General features: G+C 59.9%; 1 protein-coding gene and 1 long non-coding RNA gene across 5 annotated transcripts in view; one reads left to right on the top strand and one right to left on the bottom strand.

Moving 5' to 3' along the window:
- ELN (elastin) overlaps positions 1-25,295 on the top strand; it is a 31,637-nt gene extending 6,342 nt beyond the window's left edge. Inside the window, exons 3-35 of one of the 3 annotated variants that reach the window (XM_026515978.4) lie at positions 1,232-1,261; positions 1,761-1,793; positions 3,891-3,920; positions 5,545-5,637; positions 5,889-5,966; positions 6,049-6,117; positions 6,811-6,858; positions 7,671-7,742; positions 8,017-8,046; positions 8,534-8,605; positions 9,225-9,266; positions 9,633-9,692; positions 9,984-10,037; positions 11,513-11,593; positions 11,677-11,730; positions 12,310-12,537; positions 13,357-13,410; positions 13,992-14,102; positions 14,326-14,385; positions 14,772-14,858; positions 15,944-16,000; positions 17,091-17,186; positions 17,270-17,329; positions 17,762-17,893; positions 18,576-18,614; positions 20,001-20,054; positions 20,146-20,205; positions 20,449-20,541; positions 21,083-21,121; positions 21,747-21,791; positions 22,158-22,187; positions 22,768-22,818; positions 24,059-25,295. In XM_026515978.4, coding sequence (XP_026371763.2) covers positions 1,232-1,261; positions 1,761-1,793; positions 3,891-3,920; positions 5,545-5,637; positions 5,889-5,966; positions 6,049-6,117; positions 6,811-6,858; positions 7,671-7,742; positions 8,017-8,046; positions 8,534-8,605; positions 9,225-9,266; positions 9,633-9,692; positions 9,984-10,037; positions 11,513-11,593; positions 11,677-11,730; positions 12,310-12,537; positions 13,357-13,410; positions 13,992-14,102; positions 14,326-14,385; positions 14,772-14,858; positions 15,944-16,000; positions 17,091-17,186; positions 17,270-17,329; positions 17,762-17,893; positions 18,576-18,614; positions 20,001-20,054; positions 20,146-20,205; positions 20,449-20,541; positions 21,083-21,121; positions 21,747-21,791; positions 22,158-22,187; positions 22,768-22,818; positions 24,059-24,102 — 2,186 coding nt within the window. In that variant the 3' untranslated portion in view covers positions 24,103-25,295. The remainder of the gene's footprint in view (positions 1-1,231; positions 1,262-1,760; positions 1,794-3,890; positions 3,921-5,544; positions 5,638-5,888; positions 5,967-6,048; positions 6,118-6,810; positions 6,859-7,670; positions 7,743-8,016; positions 8,047-8,533; positions 8,606-9,224; positions 9,267-9,632; positions 9,693-9,983; positions 10,038-11,512; positions 11,594-11,676; positions 11,731-12,309; positions 12,538-13,356; positions 13,411-13,991; positions 14,103-14,325; positions 14,386-14,771; positions 14,859-15,943; positions 16,001-17,090; positions 17,187-17,269; positions 17,330-17,761; positions 17,894-18,575; positions 18,615-20,000; positions 20,055-20,145; positions 20,206-20,448; positions 20,542-21,082; positions 21,122-21,746; positions 21,792-22,157; positions 22,188-22,767; positions 22,819-24,058) is intronic. The other 2 variants (XM_026515981.4, XM_026515985.4) reach the window with 2 other exon arrangements.
- LOC123001958 (uncharacterized) lies at positions 104-8,342 on the bottom strand. 2 transcript variants are annotated; one of them, XR_006411337.2, is made up of 3 exons: positions 5,118-8,342; positions 4,525-4,588; positions 104-1,248 (listed from the first exon to the last, which is right to left on the bottom strand). It is a non-coding gene; the product is annotated as an uncharacterized LOC123001958 (long non-coding RNA). The 2 variants fall into 2 exon arrangements; XR_008960261.1 differs by having other exon boundaries at positions 104-4,588.

The following is a 25,295-nucleotide window of genomic DNA, read 5'->3' as shown; positions in this document are numbered from 1 at the left end:
GAGCTCGTACGAGACGACAAGGCAGAGGGGAAGAGCACCTGAGAGCCACTCCTACTTAAAAGAGCAGTCTGTGTGACACTTTTACAAGTACTCAGGGCATAAATTTTCTTTTTTTTTTTTTTTAAGATTTTATTTATTTATTTGACAGAGACAGAGACAGCCAGCGAGAGAGGGAACACAAGCAGGGGGAGTGGGAGAGGAAGAAGCAGGCTCATAGCAGAGGAGCCTGATGTGGGGCTCGATCCCATAACGCCAGGATCACGCCCTGGGCCGAAGGCAGACGCTTAACCGCTGTGCCACCCAGGCGCCCCAGGGCATAAATTTTCTGAAAGAGGAAAGGCGATGTTTGTTTGGGAGGCTATACGAAAGTGGGCGCCTTCATGCCCCCCGCCTCTCAAACCACGAACCCCACTCTTGGGAATGCATTCAAAGAAAATAATTGAAAGGTGGAGAAAAAGAGAGATCCCGAGCAAGGTTGATTGGAGAGTTCTCTGCAAAGACATAAGACACAAAAAGTCCGCCTGACTAGAGGGTATGATTGAGTCCACTCTGACATAACACACAGCTACTAAAAAACAGGAGTGCACCACCTGCCCAACCAGACGGCGAAGTGCTCTTCCGGGTGCTAACAATACAAAGCAGTGGCACGTGCAGCTGGAGACTGGAACACCCCCGAAAGACAAGGGGCAGAATGTTGCACTCCTGGCATGGGGGGAGGGCACGTTTTCTTTTAATTTGGAAAAAAAAAGCATCACGGTTTAAAGCAATTTAAAAAATCAAAAGTAACATTTTCAATACTTAGAAAGTGTTGGAGAGGTGCTTCCGGGGAGGTGGACCCCTGGATGTGCAGGAAGAGGCACCCAGAGAGGGCATGGAAGTCCCGCCCCTTCCCCAGACCTTGCCTCCGCCCCCTCCACGCCCACTCCTCTTCCCTCCAGCGGTTCCTGAGTTACGTCCTTTTATAATAAACTGGTGATCTAGTTTTAAAAAAGAAAGAAAAAAGCATTCGAGTGGTTAGGACTGATAGGAAATGGAGGGCAGTTGCTGGCACACTCCCAGACACAAAGCGGCACCGGGCTGTTGGCCCAATGGGGAAACTGAGGCTCACAGGGGTTAAGGCTTGCCTGAGGTCATGCAGCTAGGCAGTGAGGGACTTGATCGTGGGTCTGTGGGCAGCTTTCTGGCAGAGACATTGATGGTTCTGTCTCTCTCTCTCTCCCTCTCAACACAGGTGCTGGTCTCGGAGGTCTGGGAGGAGGAGGTGAGCTCAGAAAGCAAACTTGGTTCCTCATGGATGGTGTCCGGTTTTCACTCTGGTCCACCCAGGTCACCCAGGTCCCCCAGCCTCAGAACCCCAGGAGGCCCAGGCATCCCTCAGTTTATGGACGGAGCGTCCGGTCGAGACTTGCCAAAACCCCTGGCCTCTTTCTCTGGTGGCCCCTGCTTCCTTTCCCATGGCTTTTGAACCCCCACAACACCCCAACCAGGCCTGCTGAGTGGGTATCATCTTTCCCTTCCCGGGCTGAGAAACTGCGTCTGAGAGAGTAGAAACCATAAATCAGGGCTGGAGCTGGGTTTCCCACCCACACATCCAGACACTGGGCTCCCAGCAGCTTCCTGTCCAAAGGGGAGGACCCTCCCTGTCAACCCCTCTAGGACCTGGCAGGTGAAACCCCCACCTCCCAATGCACCAGGGAGATAAATAGTAGAAAAACAGTGACCTGGGACTCTGAGTTCACTTCCTTCTCTTCCCTCTGCAGCTCTGGGGCCTGGAGGCAAACCGCCCAAGCCAGGTAAGACCTGAGGCCCCAGGGGGAGGGGAGGGCAGGGCCCACAGGGTATTGAACCCAGGGAGGAAGGCAACAGGCAGGAGGAGGGAGGGAGGTGGTAAGCAGCCATAAGCAGGTTGGGGCAGCCCCAGGACCTCTAGGAACGGGAGGCTGGAGTCAGCTTGATGTCTTCCCTGTGTGAGGAGGGTCTAGTGTCTACCCTGCAAATACCCGTGTGCCCAGCTGCCTGGAGAGTCCCGTTGGCACAGGGTCTCAGAAACAGCCCCGGTGCTGGGGATAGGGGGGCAAAGGCAGGGACTAATGTCCCAGTGGCCACCAAGCCCATGAACGTTGCTCTGGTGCTCAGACACGGACGGTGGCCTCCAGACTCCGCCTGGATGGTCCCCTGATCCCAGACCAAGCTTTCTCTAACCTCTAGGCCAAGACCCTAGAAATCTCTGACCTCAATGACAATTGGAGCCCTTATTCTGACCCCAGGCTGAACTCCGACCCGAGACCGAGGCCTGGACTTAACCCCAGCCCGAACCCTGACCCTGGGCCCAGAATAGCTCCCCTCCTGACCAGGCCCCTTCCAGCTGTGTTTAAGCCTTGGAGGTTTCCAGTAAGAAGATCTGGCTAGATCTGTCCAGGCTTCTGCCCATGGGGCCCGGAGCTGCCACTGAGGTCCACCGTGGGCTCCAAAACAACACACCCCGGGAAAGGGGGAGGGCAGATCCCTCCGGGAAACACTGGCGGAGAAGGAGCAGGTGGAGGAAATGGCCCAGATTTATGGCCCCATCGGCGTGAGATGCTCCACATGTGGCCTTGGCACCGCCCCCCCCACCCCCCGCCCCGCGTCTCCCCGGCACCGAAGCCGGAGGCTCCAGGACAGTTTGGATGTCCGACGGCTCTTACGAAATCCCAGTGTCCGATGATCCAAGTGCAAATGAATCTACAAGACCCCGATCCCCCCTTCCCTGCAAGCCCAGCTGGGTTGTGAAACTCCGAGAGAGGCGAGAGAGCAGGAGTCCTGGGCAAGGGCTTTCCTGGGGTCCGTGGGGGTCTGCGAGGCCAGGAGCCTTTGGGCCTCACTGCTGATGCCGCTGAAACCTGCATCCCGTCTTCCTGGAGGGGCACGCCGTCCTCACAGGGTCCCCGGCGGTAGGGAGGGAGGACGCGAAGGCGTGGAAGTCGGACTCTGCTTAGCCAGGAAAGCCCACTAAGGACTTTGCTTAGTGGGGGCCATGACTGCAAAACTGGGGGAGGAGATGAGTGGATCCCACCGGCAGCAGGGGACCCATGGCAGGTGGTGATAAAACACCAGAGGGGAGACCAGGACAGCTGCCCACAGAGGCCCATAAGGGTGGGCACTAAGGCAAGGTGTTAATGAGTGAACGACCTAGTGTAGACATCTGAAAGAACTTCCGGCTCTGGGTGGAGGAGTAGACCAAAAGGGAAGTCAGGACATCTCCTTCTGACGGCAAGGGCCTGAGGTCATCCCCTTTCAGCCTCAGCACCCTAGGCCACAAAGGCCCAGCTCGGGCCACAGTGCCCCCCGCCCCACACCAGAGCAGCTCTATGTGGCCTGGCTGCAGGGACGTCCGGGCCTGCCCAGGCAGGACAGAACGGGACACAGGCGGCGTGTGTCGTGCTTGGGAACAATTAATCCCTTGACAAGTACAGGGTGGGTGGCCTGGCAGAGGCTCCGCATGGGCCTCCGCGGGCTGACCCTGCCCGGACTCTCAGTGGAGGCCCAGGAAGCTGAGAGCCGGCTCCACCCATACCCCCTGCAGCACCAGCTGGAGGCCAGCCGCTGGCTGGAGAGAACAGGAAGGAGCTGGGGGACACCTACTGGGAGCCCTGGCAGGTGGCACACACTAGGTGCTTCCTGTTTACCAGCCCACTGGGCCCAGGAAGGTCAGGCACACACCAGCCATTCCGTAGGTGGGGAAACTGAGTCTCTGACAGAGGAAGTGACTTGCTCCCCTCACACACCGAGTGGGTAGGGGCAGCAGGGTTTGAATCCAGGGCTCTGTGGTGCTGGGAAGACAGAGGGTTAAGCTGGCCAGGCCCCTGGGCTCCCTGCTAAGGTCAGCTCCTCACATCTCTCCTCCTTTCCAGGGGCTGGACTCCTGGGAGCGTTCGGGCCAGGTGAGTCCTCAGGAAGGAGGGCGATCAGGGGTGGGACTGGTCATGCTGGAGGTGGCCCTGGGATCAGACAGCTGGCAGGGGAGCATGGGAAAAGGGCAGAGCAGAAGGGCTGCCTGCCCGCCCCACCAGCCCCAGCTTCTTCTTACTTCCTGTTGGGTCCCCATCTTCTCTTCCCATCCCTTCTGTGGTCAGGAAAGGCCTGAGCCTGTTCCCTGCCCTCTTGGAGCTCAGGAAACGGGCTTGGCTTGAGACAAGCCCCTGACAGAGCTAGGGAGGGGCAGGGCCTGCGGTGCCAAGGAAATGTACCCAGCACACCCCCAGGCCTGGCCTGACGCATACCGCACCTGCCTGGAAGGGAGAGGGGCCGCAGTTAGAGACCCACCTTGCAGAGGGGCCGGCTGAGTTTTAGATGTGGTCAGCTCAGACAAGGAGGAGATGGGGTGGGAAGGGGGACCACACCCAGGGAAAGCCAGGTAGACCCTCTGGGGCTCAGCAGTCCCCCACGTCTGGGGTCTGTCCCCAGAGAGGGCTGCTCCTGGGCTCAGGACCCTGGCAGCCAGGACTGGAGCTTGCAGGAAAGATTCTCACAGAATTGGAAACAAACCTGGCTCGATTGTGAACTCCAACCTGATTGCCCATCAGTCCTGGCCAAAGCCGTGGAATGTCTCCTGGAGGGGGAGAGGGAGCAATTGGGCCCAGATGTGGGAAGGAGAGAGCCAAAGGGACCCATTTAGCTTCTCATAAACATTTTAGCAACCATCTGCAAGCAAGGAGGCTGCTGGACAGCAGGGCAGGCTGGATGGACAGACAGACAGATGGTGGGCGTCGAAAGGGGCTACGGGAGGAGGAGTGGGCTGAGCCAGGGGACCCCTGCAAGGAAGCAGTACGGGCCTGGGGCTGGGTGCTGATGGTAAGAACAGAGCAGGGTCTGGCACAGAAAGCCCTGCTGGGCCCCCCTTTAGCCGACAGGCCTAGGGGAAGCAAGGTCTGGGGTGCTCTGGGGGGGTCACGCCTACATAGTACCTAGTAGCTGGTCACTATTTTATCAGGATCAGCCCCTAAGTACCAACTGCTGGAGTCCAGCTTAGGGGCCTGAGCTCCGCACACGGCCCCGCCCGGTTCCTGATCTCCCGCCACGAGACCCTTCCCACCCTGGGCCCAGGAATGGGGCCTGCACACTAGCTCTCCTCTCCTCACCTGCTGTCTCCTTCACCCCGCAGGTGCTGGTGGGCTTGCAGGTGGGGGTCCTGGGGCAGGTTGGTGTTGACATCCAGGCAACCCGCCCCTCGGGGGGCCAGAGCCACGCCCAGGGCATCTGTTCGGTGTGGAGGGCAGCTGGGGTACAGGGATGGCAGGCCAAGCCGGTCCCAGGCACTAGCAAGGGGGTGATGTTGAGACCACCTAACCTTGAGCAGCTGCTCAGGGTACAGGCACGTCACGGCTGGGTCCGGGGTGAGAGCTGGAGAGAAGACCCAGGGGCCATTTATCGCTCTCCAGCACCAAACCTGGTCCTGGGAGCGGGGGGTCCCTGCTTAGCATGGAAACCGCCTCAAATGCTCCTTCCAGGAGGGTCAGGGCCCGGTGGGCTGGGGCTCAGAGCCTCACCTGGTTCTCCCCTTGGCAGGGCTCGGGGCCTTTCCTGCAGGCACCTTCCCGGGGGCTCTGGTGCCCGGTGGAGCAGCGGGGGCCGCTGCGGCCTATAAAGCTGCCAAGGCTGGTGAGTGTTACCCTTGGGTACATGCCCGAAGCCCTCTGGCCTCTGTGAACTCACAACTTGGCCAGACCCTTTCCCCGGGGGGCAGCAGGTGGGCAGAATTCTCATCCCCAATCCACCGGGACTTGGGGAGGCCACCAGTTGTGCCCAAGTCTCAAAGCGAGATGGCAGGGCCTTCACCTGGCGGCCCAGGGCCCTCCTGCCTCCCACTGTCCCTTGCGTGACCCCCTGCCTCTCCCACTCCATCTCTGTAGGTGCTGGGCTTGGTGGCGTCGGTGGCGTCGGCGGGGTCGGCGGCATTGGTGGCGTCGGTGGCTTAGGAGTGTCTACAGGTATGGAGGGTAGACCTGTGTTGCCCAGGTGAAGGCCGCAGGCCCGGGCAGAGCCCACTCTGACGCGCCCATCCTGTGCCAGGCGCGGTGGTGCCTCAGGCTGGAGCCGGAGTTGGAGTCGGAGCCGGAGCGAAGCCTGGGAAAGTGCCCGGTCAGTGTGCGGTGTCCGGGGCTGGAGGGAGCAGGGCAGGGAGGGTAGAGGCTCCTCCCTTCCACACCGGACAGGAAAGGAGAGGTCCGGCCGCGGCGGGTGGGGCAGGCCCCACGTGTGGTACCATGGCAGGAATGCTGGACGGGGGCCCCGGCCTACCTTCCGGGCCCTTCTTCCAGATCTTGGAGCAGAAAGAGATCTCAGAGACATGCTCTGTGGCAGGCACTCAAGTGACAGATGGGGCGCAGGGGCTTGGGATGGACAGGCAGTGCGGAAGGGCCCATGGCAGTCACGGCAGAGCTGGGCTGAGCCCGGGGCACGCTGACTCCCCTTCTGGTGCTCGTTCCTCTGCACCGAGCCCTTGAGGAAGTGACTTCAGGTTGAACAAAAGGCTGCCTGAGTCCACCCAGAAGGGAGGGAACATCTGGAAGCTGTTAGCCCAGAGGTGGGCTGAGCCAGCCATGTAAACAGGCTCCAGGAGACAAGATAAATCCACACACAGAAGGGTTTGCAGATGACTTCCGAAACTTGTGGGAGAGCTGTGGCCACCGCCCTTGGGTCTCTGGTGACCTCCTCCAGGGCCCTGGGTGGCTGGCCAGAAAGTCCCAGAGCCACTCCAGAGAGAAGGGTCCAGGAGGGGCTCCTAGAGGCCAGGCTGCTGTTCACAGCTCAAACCTTTTCTCTCGGTCACAGGTGTGGGGCTGCCAGGTGTCTATCCAGGAGGAGTGCTCCCAGGAACAGGTAAGGGGACCCTAGGGCAAGGACAGCAGCCCTGGCAGCCTCCCCGGTGGCCTGTCACCTCCCCACAAGCCAGGGTGGTCACCTGAGCCCTGACCAGCACCATCCCCCTAAGCATCAAAGCTCAAGCCAACAGACAGAGGCCCCTGGTCATTTTTTCCCACAAGGGCTAGTCAGCTTCACCACTGCCCCAAGCCCTGACCCTAGGCCCAAGCCCAGACCATCGTCACAGCCCTAGGAGGGCCCCCCGGAGACACAGCAAGTCCCAGGGTGGCCAGCTCTTTCCCAAAAGCTCTGAGTCACCAGGGGGCCCGCCCAGCAGATCCGCCCTGTAGGAGACCCCTCTCCGAGCTGCCCTGTCCAGGGCCTGGCCACCCCGCCCAGCATGTGACCTCCTGAATTCCCCCAAAAGCCCAGATTTGGCCTGCTCTGGAGGGATTTGCTGACAGAGTGTCCCTCCCCACTGTCCCTCTGGCTGAGGTGGCCCAGCCCCATTGGAGACGGGAGTGGGGAAAATACCAGCTGCTCTGCCTTCTCCGTGGGCCGGGAAGCTGCAAATTAACTTCAATTTAGAGAGAAGGCCGACTGAGGCACAGGCTGGAGTGGCTGGGAAATGTGATTAACACTCAGGTCTTCCAACCTTGGGTCAGACAGGGAAAGACAGCCGCCACCACACGGGCCCCCCACCACCCCGTGAGCCGTGCCCATGGCTGGTAGTCGGTAGAGAAGGTCAGCTCTGTGACCCGGGGGAGGTGTGGGTGCCTGCGAGGCCTGCCTTCCTACCCTCACTGCCAGCTCCCTGCTTTGCCCCTTAGGAGCTCGGTTCCCAGGTGTGGGGGTGCTCCCCGGGGTTCCCACCGGAACCGGAGTCAAGGCCAAGACCCCAGGTATGCAGCCAGTGTGCTGGGAGCCCATGGCGGGAATCTCCACCCTCCTTCAGTCCCCTCTGGCCCAGGGTGGGGGTGGGGATGGGGACCCTGGGCTCAGGGCCCTCTGGGAGGGCGCCTCTTGTGCTCCAGCCTGGACGCAGCTGGCCGGGATGGGAAGCACCCCTCTCAGAAATCCCCAACTGTGAGCTGGGTGGTCCGGGCACCATTTATTGGTACCTTGGCACCCAGGGCCCATGGTGGCAGGGCTGCGGTGACGGCTCTTACCTTGCAGGTGGAGGCGGAGCTTTTGCTGGAATCCCAGGTGAGGCAAAGCTGGGTGTCCCCCGGCAGGTGGGCAGTCGGCAGAGTAGCCAGCCAGGCCGGGGCTTTTGTCCTGGGTGGGGCTGGGCACCCCGAGTCCCAGCAAGGCCTGTCCGGTTTCCCTCACGCCTACTGCCTCAGGCCTTGGACTGGCTTCAGCACAATGTGGCCTCGATCACAGGCCGCTTCCCTAACCCCAACCCCTCTGTCTGCGTAGCAGCCAAATAACCCCAGAAATCCCACCCATCTGTGCCAAATGCCGCAAGAGCTGCAGGCCCTGACTGTGGCCCAAGCCCTGGGGTGGGTGGGGGAGTCCTGTAGTTTCCTGGAGGAAGTGACCGGAGGCACTGAGGAGGGCCAGGCTGACCAGTGACAAAGAGGCAGGAAGACAAGATGGTCTGGAGTTCACTCTGAGCAGAAAGTGTGGCGTGGGGCCAACGGCCCTGCACGGTTGCTGGGACCTGAGCTCGCTCTCCTTGCTCCCACAGGAGTTGGACCCTTTGGGGGCCAGCAGCCTGGCGTCCCGCTGGGGTACCCCATCAAGGCACCCAAACTGCCAGGTGAGTCAGAAGGAGGACTCAAGACACACCACTCCCCGGGCCTCACTGCTGAGAAGCCAGCATGTGGGGGACGTTTTTTTGGCCACCGGTGTCTCGGCAGGGTTGGGGGGGTGGTTAGGGCACCTGAGTACGGACGCCCACGTCCGGTCGCCAGCAAGGGAAGCCACTCTGTAGGCACCGGCCTCCCTCACACGCACAGGTACAGAGAGCCATAGCCCCCATGGGGAACCATAGGTGTTGATGATAAGAAACAGCTTTCAATGGAAAGACCCCTCTGAGGTCAGCTCTCTGCCCCCACCATCAGCTCAGACAATGAGATGTTTCTTGTCGGGAGGATGATAAGGAAGAGACTCGGATTCTAGGGCCATAGCAGGTCCTGGATTTGTAGGGGGAGGGGCGTGCCATCAGCCCCTGGAGCAGGGGTGCCCTCTCCCTTCTCCACCCAGGGCCTCTGCTCTCCTGAGACCCTCTAGAGCAGCTTGGGACCTTTGGTTCGTGTGGGGGCGGGGGGTGTCTCAGGCCTCAGTACCTGTGGGGTAGGGCTGCCTACCCAGGCAGTGGGAGCCCAGCATAGGGTCACCAAGGAGCAGCCCCTGTGCCCACCCTGCCCTCTCTTCAGGTGGCTATGGACTGCCCTACAGCACTGGGAAACTGCCGTTCGGTGAGTAAGACCCTCCTGAACGGATGGGCTTCTAGCACTTTCCAGCGGCAGGGGCCTAGCAAGGAGAGCACCGACTGGGGATGGGGTAGAGGCTTGGAAAGGGAATCTCCTGAAAAAGGAACATAAAATTTGGGACTTGGACAGCCTGGTTCTCGATCCTGGCCCTCACACTTAGCCCCAGGCCTTGGGCAAACCAGTTTCTTCATCTGTAAAATGGGAATAAGTATCCCACACCCACTGGTATTTCACTCCGGCTGGGAATGAAAGAGTGGAGACTCTGGGCAGCCTGAGCCCTGAAGGGCAGGGCAGGGGGTGCAGCCACAGTGAGATCTGCACAGATGCCCACAGAGCCCCTCTGTTGCACAGGCTATGGGCCCGGAGGAGTGGCTGGTGCCGGAGGCAAGGCTGGGTACCCCACGGGGACAGGTAAGAACCTCACCCAACTGTCAGCCAAAGGGGCACCAATCACTCAGGCTCCAGAGCCCTGGGGCTGATCAGGGTCTCTCCAGGATGCAGGCCAGCCCACCCTGCATCCAGACCCCAGTCTGAGCCAGGAGAAGGATCTTGGGTGAGGGCAGCTCCCTCAGCTCTGCTTCCTATGAAGCCCCTCAACCCATACCCTTTTGTGAAAGGGTTGGTTCTCATGGGGCTGGAACAGATGGGCTCTGGAGATGCAGGAGAACAGTTTTCAGAGTCTCTCTCCTTCCCCTCCCCCAGGAGTTGGTTCCCAGGCTGCAGCAGCAGCAGCAGCGGCTAAAGCAGCAAAGTATGGTAAGTGCACCTGCCAGCCCCCAGCCCCCCAGCCTCTCTATCCCTATTATCACTGACAGCCTGCCTCATAGAGAGCCAACCAAGGCAGCCAGCCCCTCCCCACCCCCATTTATCCAGTGTTTTCAATACCACCCACTTCTCTATCTGCCCATTCACTCATTCTTCCATCCCTCTCTCTATCCATCCCTATCCATCTTCCCAACCATCCATCCATCCATCCATCCATCCATCCTTCCTTCCTTCCTTCCATCTCTCCATCTATCCATTCCTTCCTCAGCTCCTTCATTCATCCATCCATCTACCCATCCCCTCATCCATCCTTCATCTATCCCTCCATCCACCCATCAGTCCCTCCCTCTTTCCATCCTTCCATTCCGCATCTATCCCCCCCTCCCTCCATCCTCTATCAATCCCTCCTTCCTTCCATCCATCAATTCCTCCAGCCAGCCCGCCAGCCAGCCATTTCAGAGGCCCGGGTCCAATAAGAGCCCTGCAGCAAAATGCAGGCACTGTGGTGGGACTCAGAGAGAGACATTATTTCTATGTGGGGGAAATCAAGAAGTTTTCTCAGAGAAAATGACATTTGATTCTGGAGTTTGCCGTGTGGTTAACATAGAAGGGAGAAGCCCAGGCTGAGGGGATGGGTACTATGGGGGTCAGAGTAATAATTTCAGGCAGTACCTACATGAGTAAACAATGTACTTGTTTAGTATCAATTTAATGTGTACTGTAAAACTTCTCACCTGCCCCTCAAGTTCATGATCCCTTGGCTGGTAGATGGGACATGGCCTTCCCCCCACCTGCATGGGGGGCAAAGTGAGCACCCATGCCCCCGCCCCAGCTCGTCCCTCAGTTCAGAATCGTATTACTGGGGCTGAGGTACTTGCCTTCATCTCTAGTCCCAGGGGAGCCCCTCCTGTACCCTGATGGGATAGAGGACATCTCCCCACTAGCCCAAGGGGGCAAGAGTGGAGGGGGAGAAGCGAGTGGCAGGCCTGCTCCCTGGAGGCCCCGCAGGCCCTCCCTCTAGGCCCCCAAGGCTGGAGGGGATGGCTGGAATGTGGGAGCAGGAGAGTGAGGCGACAAGGGGCTGCCAAAGCCGGGCAGCCAGGCGCTTGGATTACAAACTTGGCCGAGTGTTCGGAACACAGGGAGGGGAAGCCTTGAACATTCCTACAGGGGCCCCTCTGGCCTGGGGAGCGGCCGCTTGTGGTTTCTCAGTATGTGGCAGTGATTAGAATGGGATTTGTCTGAAAACATACGAGTCCCTTAATGAGCGTGTTGAAATGGACACTTTGGGGGTGAGTCAAGGAACAGTGGGGTGGGGGCCTCCTCCAGCAGGCCCAGCCGGAGATGCCTGGGCCGCATTCCCAGAGGAGATTGTGCTGGTTAAAATTCCAGCATCCAAGCAGCCTTTCTGAACAGCCTCAGAAGGGGCCCTGGGGGCCACATCTTCACTGTCCCCTTCCTGGCAGGTGCCGGAGGAGCCGGGGTTCTCCCTGGTGTTGGAGGCGGCGGCATTCCCGGCGCAATTCCTGGGATTGGAGGCATCGCAGGTAGTGTCCTTCCAGCAGGGGCTGGGGGTGTCCTTGAGATGGCCACTGGGAAAGGGCCTCACCCTCTGTGGCTGTCTCTCCAGGTGCAGGGGCACCAGCTGCTGCAGCAAAGGCCGCCGCGAAGGCAGCTAAGTACGGTGAGCGCCCCGAGTGGTGGCCAGCCTGGACCCCGGTGCCCTCAGCCCCCCATCCACATGGGCCTTGGACAGCCCAGTCCTACAAGGCTGAGTGGACTTGGCCTTCATCGGCCTATGGCAGCCTCTATCTGCCCCCTTCCCGAACATGCAATGTTCCTGCCTCCTTGCCTTTGCCCACGCTGGCCACTCCTTCTGGAAGGCCACTGTTCTCCACTGATTGGCCCAGCTGGGGGAGGGTGGGGGTGTCCCATGGAGCACCTGGCTTTTTCCATCCTATCCTCACGGTTGCCCCACCGCTGCTGTATCCACCGCCTGGGGGCCCAGCAGAGAGACCTGACTTTGCTTTAGACCTTGATCGTGGTTTTCCCACCCACAGATCCAAACCCTCAGAGCTCTGGGCAGGTTCCGACAGCCCTCCCCAACTCTCGGATGGGTGGGATCCATGCAGGAGCAATGCCAGCCCACCTGGGATCCTGCCCTCGGGACCTGCCACTCCCACAGCTCCCAGAGCCGTGCCCTTGGAGGCCCTCTGAGGTTTCCTCAGGGTCCAGGCCAAGAGAACAATCTTTCCTTCCACAGGAGCTGCTGGAGGCTTGGTGCCCGGTGGGCCAGGCTTTGGCCCGGGAGTCATAGGTGTCCCAGGAGTTGGAGTCCCAGGTGTTGGAGTCCCAGGAGTTGGAGTCCCAGGTGTTGGAGTCCCAGGTGTTGGGGTCCCAGGTGTTGGAGTCCCAGGTGTTGGGGTCCCAGGTGTTGGAGTCCCAGGTGTTGGAGTCCCAGGTGTTGGGGTCCCAGGTGTTGGAGTCCCAGGTGAGCTGGGCTGCGTGTGTACATACACATGTAAGAGAGAAATATTGAAACCATTGCTAAGACTTTCGGATTCCCCCTAATACCTCCCCTGTCTATCCTCTTCTCTCCATACCCTTGGCCATGCCTCGTCTTCTCTTCCTTGGGCTGTAACAGTCTCCTAATTAGTCACTGCCTGCATCAGTTTCTCTAATTCATCTTCTGGCTGTCAGTGTGTGTTCCCAGCCCTTAGCTGAATAGGTGCTCAATAAATGGAGGATGGATGGATGGATGGATGGATGGACGGACAACGGGGTATGTAGGTGAAGGGCCATGTAGATGAGTAGACAAGTTGATGGACCAGGGAATATGCAGATGAAGGGACAAATAGCAGGATGCGGAGAGACACGGAGAGATGAATGCATAGATGGAAAGACAGATGGAAAGCAGGTAGGGCACTAAATAAGTGGTGAGGATGATGGATGGAGAGATGGATGCCTGCATGGACGGATGGGTGACGCACGGATAAGCACAAGGTTGGATGAGCAAATGCCGAGATGGGTGTATAGAAGGCAAATGCAGAATGAGCCATTGGATAGTTAGGTGAATGGATAGGTAGGCAGATGAGCGGGTAAGTGGATGGACGGACAGAGAGTTACGTTGGTTGAGTGGGTGGATTGAAGTCTAAGGATAGACGAACAAATGGACAGATGTACGGGTAGCTCAATGGGTGGATGAATGTGTCGTTATGTAGACAGATGGACGGATGAGTAGATGGGGATATGCGTTGGTGAATGGACAGGTAGGCCCTTGTGTCATTTATGTCCCCCTTGGTCTCTCCAGGAGCTGTGTCACCAGCTGCAGCCGCTAAAGCAGCCGCCAAAGCAGCCAAATATGGTAAGTGTTGTGCTGTTAGCTCTGTCCCATCCTGTTCTGGCCAGAGAAGGGCAGTGACTTGTCCAGGGTCACACAGCAAGTCACTGGCAAGTCATTGGCAGAGCTGGGACTTGGAAGTGTTGGGCCCCAGGACAATGTCTCCTCCACTTGTCTCCTACCATGAGGCCATGGGGCTGAGTGATGGGAGAGGCCCCGTATGGCATTCTCAGTGGAGACAATATCCCTGACCCTCCCTGCCCTAGTGGGGGCCTCTCAGAGGAGCCCAAGCTTGGCTAGGAGTATGGGACCTGCCCACAGTCTCTCCAAGGCCAACAACAGGGCCCTTCCCCAAGTGCTCAGAGAAGAGAGGGTTTGGAGAGTTCTGGGGTGGTGGTGGGGTGGAGGGGGGACTGTCAGTAAAGGCTCCCTGGAGGAGGTTGGCCCGGGGCCCATGCATTCTATGGTTTCCGGTCCTTCATGGACCAGACTTGGGGGAGGCTTGCCTCCTCTTTCCCAGTTGACCGGCATCCCCCCCACCGCCCAAGCCCTCCCCAGCCTCTCTTACTGAGATGCTTTTCCACCTGATTCTCTTCTCTCTGCAGGGGCCAGGGCCGGAGTGGGAGTTGGAGGCATTCCCACTTACGGGGTTGGAGCCGGGGGCTTTCCTGGTTACGGTATCGGAGCCGGAGCTGTTCCCGGAGCTGCCCTTTCCCGTGAGCCTGAGATCCATGTGGGGAAATCAGGAGAAGGCTCTCTTTTGTAGGGCTATGGGGGGGAGGGGTGCAGGGGCACGGAGACTGGGCTTCAGAGCGCTCAGGGAGGGGCGGGGGTAAGGGGCGCAGAGAGGGGCTGTAGCACTTTTGCCTAAGAGTGCTGTAGGCATAGCCCCCCCCAGAGATTCAAGGGGGTTCTGAGGGGCTCTCTCTCTCCCCACAGCTGCAGCCCAGGCAGCTGCGGCCGCTCAGGCAGCAGCCGCGGCCAAGGCAGCCAAGTTCGGTAAGTGCCCCAGCCCTGCCTGTCCCCACGCCAGGCCAGTGGCCTCCTCTCCTCCCCAGCCCTGCCCTCCCAGGGGGGCCAGGCTCCAAGCTCAGAGCGCTCCTGCCCCCTCGCACTCAGACCTCTGCTTCCCTCTCTGTCCAGGTCAAGGTCGGGGGAGGGGGAGGGTGGTCCCTGGCCCCACCTTCCAAAGCCACTCTGAACCCTTCTGCCCTCTTCAATTGCCCACCACTCTGCTTACTGGGGCCCGGCTTATCACCTCCAGCCCCAACCAGCAAGTCGGAGGTGGCCTTGCAGCCATTCTGTTCCCCACACCACCCCCACCCTTCGCTCTCCCAAGAGGTGGGCGATTCTAGGGCCAGAGCTGACGCCCTTCGCTCCTCCAGGTGCTGGAGGAGCAGGAGCCTTGGGAGGTCTGGTGCCAGGGGTCGGAGACGGAGTGGCAGGTGTCCCAGGCACAGGAGTGGTGCCAGGTGAGCCGTGCCCCCAACTCAGAAACGAGCTTGGCTTGTCTCACGGAAGGAGTTCTGGCATTGACCAGGTCAAGTGGATCATTTCATGGACTGGGAAGACTTTACAGAGCCCAGAGATGGGGAGGAGGGCGGGCAAATTCCCCTACTTGGGAGGGAAGACCCGCCAGGGGATCCTAGCTTGCTGGGGAGGCTTGGGAAGTCTGGCGTCATCAGCTGGGCCTCGGAGCTCCTTTACTCCAGTGGCCCTTCTGGTTCCTGACCAGGTGGGAGGGCCTGGGCCACCTTTTGTTTTTGTTTTGTTTTGTTTTTAAAGATCTTATTTATTTCACAGAGAGGGGTAGAGAGAGAGGGAACACAAGCAGGGGGAGTGGGAGAGGGAGAAGCAGGCTTCCCACTGAGCAGGGGGCCCAATGCAGAACTCGATCCCAGGACCCTGGGATCATGACCCAAGCTGAAGGCAGCGCTTAATGACTGAGCCACCCAGGCACCCCTGGGCCACCCTTTGGCTCACCCTCTCTCCCCCACCAGTCAGAGGCCAAGAGAAGAGATAAAGTTACAAGGAGATTAAGTTATAGACTTCCTTGGTTGTTTTTCCCCACCCGATTTCTCTTCTGCATGCCTTCTTTCTGGGAGAAAATTTTTCCTTTTGAGGTTCCCCCCAAAACAAGCTGTTTCCTCCAGTTTGGGATACAAGCACTGCTAGGATTTTTTTTTTTTTTTTTTTTAACATCCTCTTCAGCAGAAAGCTGCACAAGCCTTCTAGAGGCTTAGGAGAGGGTCTGGGCTTCTACCCATCAGCTTGGGGCTCGCCTCTGCCATAACCAGAGCTCCAATGTCACAGTTCCAGAGCTGCTTCTTGGGGAAAGGATGTGCCCAGGTTGGCTAGTGGGCCGTCAGCAGGCCTGGAAGCCAGGGCTGTCTGTACTTCCCTCTCGGTCTGTAGGTTGAAGAGGCATCATGGGGAGGGTCTTCTGGGGGAGGAGACACTTCCCTACAGGTGGTCTTTCCAGAATAGGGGAGGGGGAAGGGGATGTGGAGAGGGGTGTTAGGGACTGCCCCCTGATCCCTACCCTTCACCTCTCCAGGAGCAGGGATTCCAGCCGCTGCAGCCGCCAAAGCCGCTGCCAAAGCCGCCCAGTTTGGTAAGTGTCCCCCCAACCCCCCCATTCTGCTCCCAGCCCCCATGCTGGAGCACTGCTCTCTCTCATGTTCCCTGCTCTGGGGTCTGGCAGCTCAGCTCCCCTCAGGAGGAAAGCCCCCTTGGGCTGTTACATTCTGGGCTTTCTCACCACCTTTGGCCTATCTGACCATCGTTAGGGGTGCGCGTGAAGGGCTGAGCCGAAAAGCAAAGTGAGAACAGGCCCTGGCAAGCCCTCCAGGACCTGGCTCCCCAGCCTTCCCAAAGCCCTTGCTGTCTCCTCCAGCTCCAGCCCAGCTCTAGCTGGGGCCTGCCCCGCTCTGGACCTCAGGCTGGGCTCACCGGATCCCACCCTCCTACAGTATTTCTTGCTCCCTGACGAAGCTCTCCGTCTCTTGCTACCTCTGAAGCTCACCCTGGCAGCCCCAGGCACCCACACCCTCCTGAATATGGCCAGCCACAGCAGCCCCATTTTAGATTCCAACTGTAAGCCTGGGCCAGAGGGGTCCCTATACCTTGGCTTTAGGGACCTGACAACATCAAGATTCTGATCACAAAATTTAGCACTGTCTAGGCCAGAGAACATCTTGACTTCAGGTCTACTGATCCCCAAACTCACGTAGAGCAAACGACCCCTTTTTTGCCAAGCCACTACGTGTGGAGGTAATCCTTGCACCAACTCCATGGGGTTGGTGCTACTATTCCCATTTTACAGATGTGGAAACTGAGATTCTAAGAGCTTGAGTCACATGCCCACATTCGCTCAGCTCAATGGCGGCTGAGCTGAGCTTCGAATCCAGGTCTACCCGTCTTGCCGAGTTCCCTTTACTGTGTCACTGACTCTGTCACCCTCAGAAGCCCCAAAAGGGTCCTTGTCCTTCAAAGGTTAAGAGCTACTGATCCTGCACATGCCTCCTTATAGAGACGAGGAGGCCGAGGGCCCTTGAGGGAAAGTAACTTGTCCGACGTCACACAGCAAACCTGGGTCCGGGCTGGGACAAGATCCCAAGGCTCTTGACTCCCAGCCCACTGCTCTTTCCATTGGCTTCTGTCCTTAGGACTTGGTTAAGAATGAGCTCTTCTCACTCTTGTAGGGTTAGGGCCCGGTATTGGCGTGGGTCCCGGTGTGGGTCCCGGCGTGGGTCCTGGCATTGGTCCTGGTATTGGCATTGTCCCCGGTGCTGTTACAGGTGAGCTGCCTGACTAAGTGGGTCGAAGGGGCCTCTGAATCCTCCCTGCGTGCCGTCCCTAAACCCCCTCCCTCTCTCTGCAGGAGTAGGGGCCCCCGCTGCAGCCAAAGCCGCTGCGAAAGCAGCCGCCAAAGCCCAGTTCCGTAAGTACCCAAGCCTGAGCTGCACCACGCCCCCCCCCCAATGATACGCAGCCTCATTAGGTCCCAGAGAGGCCACCAGAGGGTAGGAAGCACAGATTGAGCATGAGGGAGACCTGGGTTCAAGTCCTGAGTCCCACACTAGTGAAGTGACCTCTGAGTTCCCTCCCTGTCCTCATGTGTGACACATGGGGTGTCCACAGCCACCGTGTAGTCCTGAATGCCAGCCTGGGAGGGGCTGGACTTGGCGGTCAGTGGGCATTTTAGGAAGACCATTCTCGGAGGCAGTACAGAGGGCAGGTTCAGCGACAGGTGGCCCCTGCTTGCATCTGGGTCCCCGCCCTTGGGTCTGACTCAGCTCCCCGGGCAGGACACCCCTGTGGGTGCGTGCTCCCTGCCTGCTGCCCCCCCCCCACCACTGCTCATCTCCCCCAGGGGCTGCAGCTGGGCTTCCTGCTGGCGTTCCTGGATTAGGGGTTGGTGCCGGCGTTCCTGGATTCGGAGTTGGTGCTGGCGTTCCTGGATTCGGAGTTGGTGCTGGTGTTCCCGGATTTGGGGCAGGTGCAGGTGAGGGGCCTTCTAGGGCCTGGGCAGAAACTGCCCCCTGAGCTCAGAGGAGAGAGACCCCCTCTTCCTTCCAGCACATCCCCAGCAGCCTCACTCAGGGGCTCATAGTGAATCCCCCATTAGGTTCTCTTGAACAGAGACGACTGGGGTAACAGATGGGTGGCGGGCCAGGCAGAGGGGGCCCCAGGCTGCTAGATTTCAGAGTTTCTGCCTGCTCAGTTAGAGGAGTGACAGGGTTCCAAACAGAAAAGTCACCCACTACCCAGGAAAGGAGGGTGGTGGTCCCTGGGGCCAGCGGGCATGAGTGGGCCAGTGTGGCTCCCCTTGAGCAGCGCACTACGGCAAGGGGGCCACTAGGACCTCCAGTTCTTCACCTCCTGCCTGCTCCGCATCCAGCCTCAGGCAGATCACACTGTGCCTGGAAGAGAAGGAAGGGGCAGATAGGAGGAGGAGGCACAGTTCAGCCTTCAGCCAGCCCCCGGCCAGATTGGCAGTGGCACGGTTAGATACTGGAGCTCGACCTGGCCGGCTGATCTCCTGGCTGGGGAGCTACAGTTTCAGAGCTTTGAGAGGAACGATGAAGGCTGAGGAAGTCAGGGAGGGCTCCCTGGAGGAGGCAGAACTCCCAGGCCCAGATCTCAGCTGCTGACCAGCCCCCTTTCCCTTTCTCTCTTTTCCCCAGTACCTGGAACCCTGGCTGCGGCTAAGGCAGCCAAATATGGTGAGTGCACCCCACACACGGCCCCCTGTGGTTGGTTTGCTTGCTGTCCCACCAGCCCTGATAACACCTGGTCACCCATCTCCCCTCCGCGGGGCCGGGGCCCAGTGCCCAGAGCCTGCAGCACAGCGCTGGGAGGGTCAGGGAGGAAAAAGGCCGTTTCTAGGACACACTAATGATGGGTGAGGAGACCTGGCCCCAGCCCGCTAAACGCCTATCATGCCTCCAGCTCCAGGACAACTCAAAATGCCCCTCACAGTTCCAAAGCCCCTAGTGGCAGTTCCTTCATGAGGACCGTGGCCCCTCATGAAACTGTCAGTCCTGACAGTTTCATGGGACACAAGGCCAGGGGCCAGGGCCCAGGCCTGCCTTGCCAGCAGAGCCAGGACACCTCGTCTAGGCCCCCGGCCTCCCGCCCGTCTTGCTGTCAGCATGACTGTGCCTGCCACGAGCCTGGAGGACGTGGCAGCCCCGCCTGGACAGACAGACCCACACTGTCTGTGGCCCCCACATTCCTGGCCTCCTAGGAGTCGGACCAGGGCCCCTGCCAGGGAACCGCCAACCAGCCCTGGCTCATCCACTTGGGGCCAGTTTCCACCTCGGAAAATCCCGGCTTCCTCAGCCCCCACCCCCCACAGGCCTGGTGACCCACAGGCCCCTCTTCTGTTCCTGGCCCGGCGGCTGGCCTGCCTGAGTCTAACAGACGTTGCCAGGGAAACAAAGCAGTTGAGGGCGCTGGCTCCCAAGCCATGTGTTGCCTGTGGAAACTTGAGGACATTGCTTAATCTCTGCTGTGCCTCAATTTTCTCATCCGCAAAATGGGGTCTATAGTGGTCCCTACCTTCCCTCCCGCAATGAGTATTAAGCAGGCTACTCAGAGAACCATGAACGTTGCATCAAATGTTAGCCGTGGCCACACCCAGCAGCTCCACACTGGGCAGTGGTTCAGAACTCAGAGTACGTGCGCGGGGCAGGCCGTCCCTGCGCTCCCCAGACACCTGCAGCGTGAGCGGGGTGAGGGTCATCGGCTCTGGGGCTCAGAGAGGCGACAGCTATCACAAGAGGAGAAAGCAGAATTTGAACACAGGGCTGTCAGAACCCGAGACTAGTCTTCCCCCTCGGCAGCTCATAGCCTCCACCATGGCCACCAGTGGCTCCCAGCACTAGCCGGCTGCGAAGGAGAAGAAATGGGTGGGCCAAGGCTGAAGGCCCCCCCCCCTTGCCCGATGGGCCAGGACAGAGCCAGGACTCAGACCCAGGTGTCTGTCCAGTGCCCATTCCACTGGGTCACGTGGCTTTGGCCACACGTCTGCTTGCCTAGCGTCCCTGGGACAGGGAGCCCCCGTCCTGAAGAAATTGGGGTACCGACTTTCCATCTTCTCTCCATAGGAGCGGGAGGGGTCGGGGCTCTCGGCGGAGTAGGTGTCCCAGGCGGTGTGGCAGGTGAGTCGAAAGCCCAGGACAGGCTGGGCAGGGAAGAAGACTGGCCAGTGGAGATCCACCCCCCCAACCTGAGCTTCTTCTGTGTCCCCAGGAGTTGGGCCTGACGCCTCAGCCGCTGCTGCCAAAGCCGCTGCCAAAGCCGCCCAGTTTGGTGAGCCCTGGTTGGGGGGGGGGGGTGCGGCCGCCTGGCCCCTGGGGCTTGGGCGGGGGTGGGGGCTCTGACCATGCACGGGGCCCTCAGGGGCATTGTCTCCTCGGAGCCCGGCCCACACCCTGGCCCCACTATGCCCTGCAAGGCCCCGGGAGCTCCCCCTGCGTCCTGAGATGAGAACCCACCATCTGCAGACGGACTCACCAATCCCGCCAGCAATGTAACACACAGCTCTCTCCACAGGCCTCGGGGGAGCCGGAGCCCTGGGAGCCGGGGGGCTCGGAGTTGGGGGGCTCGGAGCCGCAGGGGCCATCCCAGGGGTTGGAGGCTTTGGAGGTGAGGGATTGCTCCAGAATCAGAGGGTGCGGCAGGCGTGTGTAGGAGAGAGAGACAGAGAGAGACTGAGCGTCCTTCCCACCTGCCGCACCTGCCCCAGGCCGGCCGGCATCTGGAGGACCTTCAGCAAGCACACGCTGGGGCCACCCCGTGCAGCTGGGTGCCCCCTCCTCTCCCGCTCCTGTGTCAGCCTACTCGGCCACTTTTAAGTGGGAGTTCATCAGGAGGGTGACGGTTGTGCCCATTTTCCAGAGAAGAAAAGCAAAGTTGGGAGGAAACTTTTTTTCCCCAAAGTCTCTGCCACCATGGGGGAGGGGATGACTCTTTCCTCGGTCATCATTGTGTCCCCCTACCCAAACCGACCTGAATCTCGTCCTGTGTGCTCCACATTGGACACACAGGAAGAGCTCACTGAAGACTTGGGGGAAGAGGGGTGGCAGGTGGATGGTGGCAGGTGGTGAGTGGGTAAGCAGACCAGGAGGGGACATGACTCTGGGAGGGCCATGCTATTCCTGAGCCCTCTTGCCCCGTGTCTCCCCAGGTGTGCCCCCAGCCGCAGCTGCTAAAGCAGCGAAATTCGGTGAGTTGCTCTCTCTGCCCTCCCTCTGCCCAGGCGTCAGGCTGTTTCTGCCCCCACCCCCACGCCCCGTCCCTGCCCCAGCTCCCACCTCAGTCCTGCTCACCCTCCCCTGAAGGCCTGCCCAGGGTATCCCTGACCCCAGAACCCAGAGAGGGTGCCTCATCCGAACCCCCGTCCACCCTCTTCTCAGATGGCGCTGGCCTTGTTGGCATCCTGGGGGCCACCAGGCCATTCCAAGTTGGAGGTAGGGGCCATCTCTCTGTGAGATCCTCTGCTCCACTTGGATCTAGAGGCCTGTCTGGCTAGCAAGGGGGACTTCCAGAGCCGCGTCTAGCACAAGGACACCAGAGAGTGGGTGGAGGGGGCAGTCCAGGAAACGGCACATCCTGGGCAAAGGGGCAGGCCTCAGGGCCAGGGGATACACCGTGGGTGACAGACACCAGGCTGATGAGCTAAGGGTATGGGGCCCCCTGCCAGGATGCCAGGCGGAGACAAGGCTTATAAGGAAAGCTGCTCTGCCAACGAGGGGCGCGTGGCAGGGAGGAGGTGGTCCTGGGCAGAGGGGCTGGAGGTGATGGGGTTGGAGCAGGGCCTGCCCCACGCCAACCCCGAACCCCTCCCACAGGAGTTGCAGCAAGACCTGGCTTCGGACTGTCTCCTATTTTCCCAGGTACATCCAGGCCCCCTGGCCCCCGGCCCCATCCTGCCCACTCCCCGGCACCATCTGCTCAGAAGGGCGGAGCTAGGCCCCAGGGGTAGACCCATGGCCTCCCTTACATGAAGCCAGGCCTCCCCTCATTCTCTTCTCCCTCCCCTGCAAGGCCAGGGAGTACCAGCTTTTCCAAAGCACCACGTTCCAGATGAGGCAGACTGAGTTTCCGACAGTGCCAGGGACTTGCCCAAGGTCACACGATCAGTGAGGCAGAGCCCAGGACTCCTGACACCCAAGCCCAGAACTCGGCTGCCCGGGGTGGGGGGAGGTTGGGCAGGCTCCCCAGAAGCAGATTGACTCACAGCCCCTCTCCTTGTCCTGCAGGTGCTGGAGCCGGGGGCCTGGGCATTGGCGGTGAGTCGGGGCCCTGAGCTACTTTCGTGGAGTGGGGGGCGGGTGCTACCGTGGCAGCAGTGACTGTGGCCACGGCCCTGGGCTGGCCCTCCGATGCCAAGGAAATTCAGCCGTGGAATGTAGGGACGGGGGCAAGGATCCCATTCCCAGGGCTCCCGGCCTGGCATTTAATAGGACAGCAAGAGACAGAGACCTGGGCCAACCCCGGCCTCTGGTGTAACTGGACAGCCTGACGAGACTCCACAGAAAAGGAAAGGACGTGTATAAGGAGAGAACAAGGTCCGCTCAAGCAGGTGGTCAGGGAGGCTGAAGTCTAGGGCACATTAGGTGGGACAGTCTGCGTGGCCGGGATCTGGCTGGTGGGCGGGGGCACCCTCCTAGCTGCTCAGACCTCCACAGGCAGGATATAGTCCATAAGGAGCAGAGCGGGGGTCAGGCTGGGTGAGACCGAAGGCCAGGCTGGAGGCAGGAAGGTCTTCAGAACCTTCTGTGACAGGCTGGAGGCCTGGTACATGGTGGGTATCCTGCGAGAGGTGGCAAAGCCTGGCCCTCTCCCCAACCCCCACCCTTCCCTCCACAGGCAAACCTCCCAAGCCCTACGGAGGGGCCCTGGGAGCCCTGGGATTCCAAGGTGAGTAGAGACTCAGAGAGGGCAGGGTGGGGAGGGGCAGACAGAGGCCGAAGGCTGGGGTCCACCAGCCTGGGAGAGGGGCAGCACGTTTGGACTAGGCCTAGCGGGCAGGGAGAGGGGAAGTTGGGGGGAGCTGGACACCTCACTCCCATCCCTGTGCCTACCTCCATCACAGACACCCAGAGCTAAGGGTGGGCCTGGGACCCTCCAGGGGGTCCCAAGCCAGGCCTGGCAGCTTCTCCCTCCCTGCTGCCCACCCCACCCCCACTGGGAGGAGCCAAGGGAAAGAGAAGGGAGGAGGGCAAGGGAGGAACAGAGGAGACAGAGAGTAAATGGGACAATGGACCCTAGAGTCAAGGAATTTGAGGGGTGGATGGGAGGCCCACGGTGCCCCTAGCCAGGCAGGGAGGGCAGAGGCCACCACCTGGCCCACATCCTCGCTCAAAGATGCAGACGAGCCTCTGGAAGTGTGGGGGGGCATGTAATGGTCACCACCCCCCAAGGCACCTCCCAACAGTGCCCAAAGGAGACCCAAAGAGACTCAGCTCCTCTCCTGTGTCTGCTTAGGCTGTGGATACCCCTTCCATCCCCACCTGCTTCCCACTACACAGATGGGGCAGCTGGGGCCAGGGCAGAGGGAGGCAGAGGCAAGACCAGCCTGACCCTCTCCAGGGTACCAAGCTCTCTGTCAGGCACCACCTGATGCCTGTGGCCTGATCACGCTGCTTTCCAAACACCCTGGATGAGCTTCACAGGGAGAAGCCCGTCCCTGCCCCCCTTGGCTGCTCACTGCCACCAGGTGGCAGTAAGGAGCCATGTCGAGCTCCAGCAGGGGTAGAAACTACTCCAGGCCCTGTTACCAGACAGTGGTGCCTTCATGGCTTAAAACACGGCTTGCCAAATCAGTGTGCTCACAGCTGCTGGCTGAAGGCTTCCCAAACACAGTGGACTCAGAATAAAGAGACCTTGTCCAGGCCAGGCCCCTTCCCCTCCCTGAGCCTTGATTATGCCACCATCCCCTGGGCCCTGCTCCCACCCTCCTGCGTGGTAGAACTTAAGGGCAGTGCAATGGCTCAGAGTTTGGAGGGAGGTTGTGGCCAGGCTTCTTATGGCTTCGGAGCTTCTGTTCCCCACTGTGTTGATGTGGGCATGAGAAGAGCTTGGAGCTGGTCCCAGCAGGCAGGGGCTTGAGCAGGACCCGGGAGGGGTCAGACTGTCATAGGTGCCTCCTCCCGCCCAGGTGGGGCCTGCCTGGGGAAATCCTGTGGCCGGAAGAGAAAGTGAGCTTCCCAGGACCCCTGACTCGCGACCTCATCAACGTTGGTGCTACTGCTTGGTGGAGAATGTAAACCCCTTGTGACCCCTCCCTCCATTCCCCCTCCCCAGTCCCCACCCTGGGAGGGGACAGGCCAGGCTGGGTGGCCTTGGAAATCCACAAAGCAAGGAAACAAGAGTGGTGGCCAAGTGGGCCCCAGGAGGCCCCCTACTTCAGAGGCCAGGGGTGGGTGGGCTTAGCCCCCTGCCCCCACCCCCTTCCCACCCAGGAGCTCCCCCTCCACACACTCTCCATCTCCAGGGGAACTTGGTGCTATGTGCTGGTGCTCTCATCTTCCTGGGGGGAGGGAGGAGGGAAGGGCAGCCCCTCGGGAACCCCCTCCCTGGGGCTTCTCTGAAGATGGTGCGGACACTCCCTGGGCAGTCCCACCTCCCCCTGCCCACCAGAACCGCCCCCCCCCAACCCCGGCTGCGGTCCAGTTGGTACCCAAGCACCTAAAGCCTCAAGCTGGATTCGGTCATAACCATCTCTCAGCCCCCTTGCCCCCCACCTATTCCCCATGTCTGGGACACCTGCGGATGGGAAGACCCCCCATGGGGAATAGCCCTCTTGCTCTTGTGGAATTCAGCCATCCATCCATCCCCGTCCCCAGCTGACCGCCCAGCACCACTAGCTGGCTGGGTGCCCCCACCATCAAGCTGGCTAACCTGTGTTGGTGGCCTGTGCCCTGCCTCCACCCCACCACACACACCCCTACGATGGGGCCTGAGCACCCAGGGTGTGAGGAGCTATGCCAGCTGGGGTGGCAGGAATCTTCTGCCCAACCTGGGTCCCCCCCATGCAGTACTGTATCCCCCGTCCCTCCCTCGGAGCCACCGTACCTACATCAGAGCATTTCCCACCCCTGCCCCGCCCGTCTCTTTGTGTCTCGCTGTGATAGATCAATAAATATTTTATTTTTTGTCCTGGATATTTGGGGATGATTTTTGATTGTTGATGTTCTCCTGGTTTTATTTTCGTGGTTAACTGAAAAAAAATTTTTTTCCCTCTGATCTGGGGAGCTATATTCCCCAGTAGAAGATGCACCTTAATCACTTTGGTATAACTCTGGATGAAACACATACTTTTTTTTTCTTTTAAATATGAAAAGAGAATTAACTGCTTGAGAAAAGACTAATAAATGAAAACCTTTTGAAGGAAA

This window comes from Ursus arctos, unplaced genomic scaffold (genome assembly GCF_023065955.2).
Source record: "Ursus arctos isolate Adak ecotype North America unplaced genomic scaffold, UrsArc2.0 scaffold_2, whole genome shotgun sequence".
Classification (NCBI taxonomy): domain Eukaryota; kingdom Metazoa; phylum Chordata; class Mammalia; order Carnivora; family Ursidae; genus Ursus; species Ursus arctos.
The sequence above is the reverse complement of the archived record's forward strand: the minus strand, read 5'-3'. Positions and strand labels throughout refer to the sequence as shown.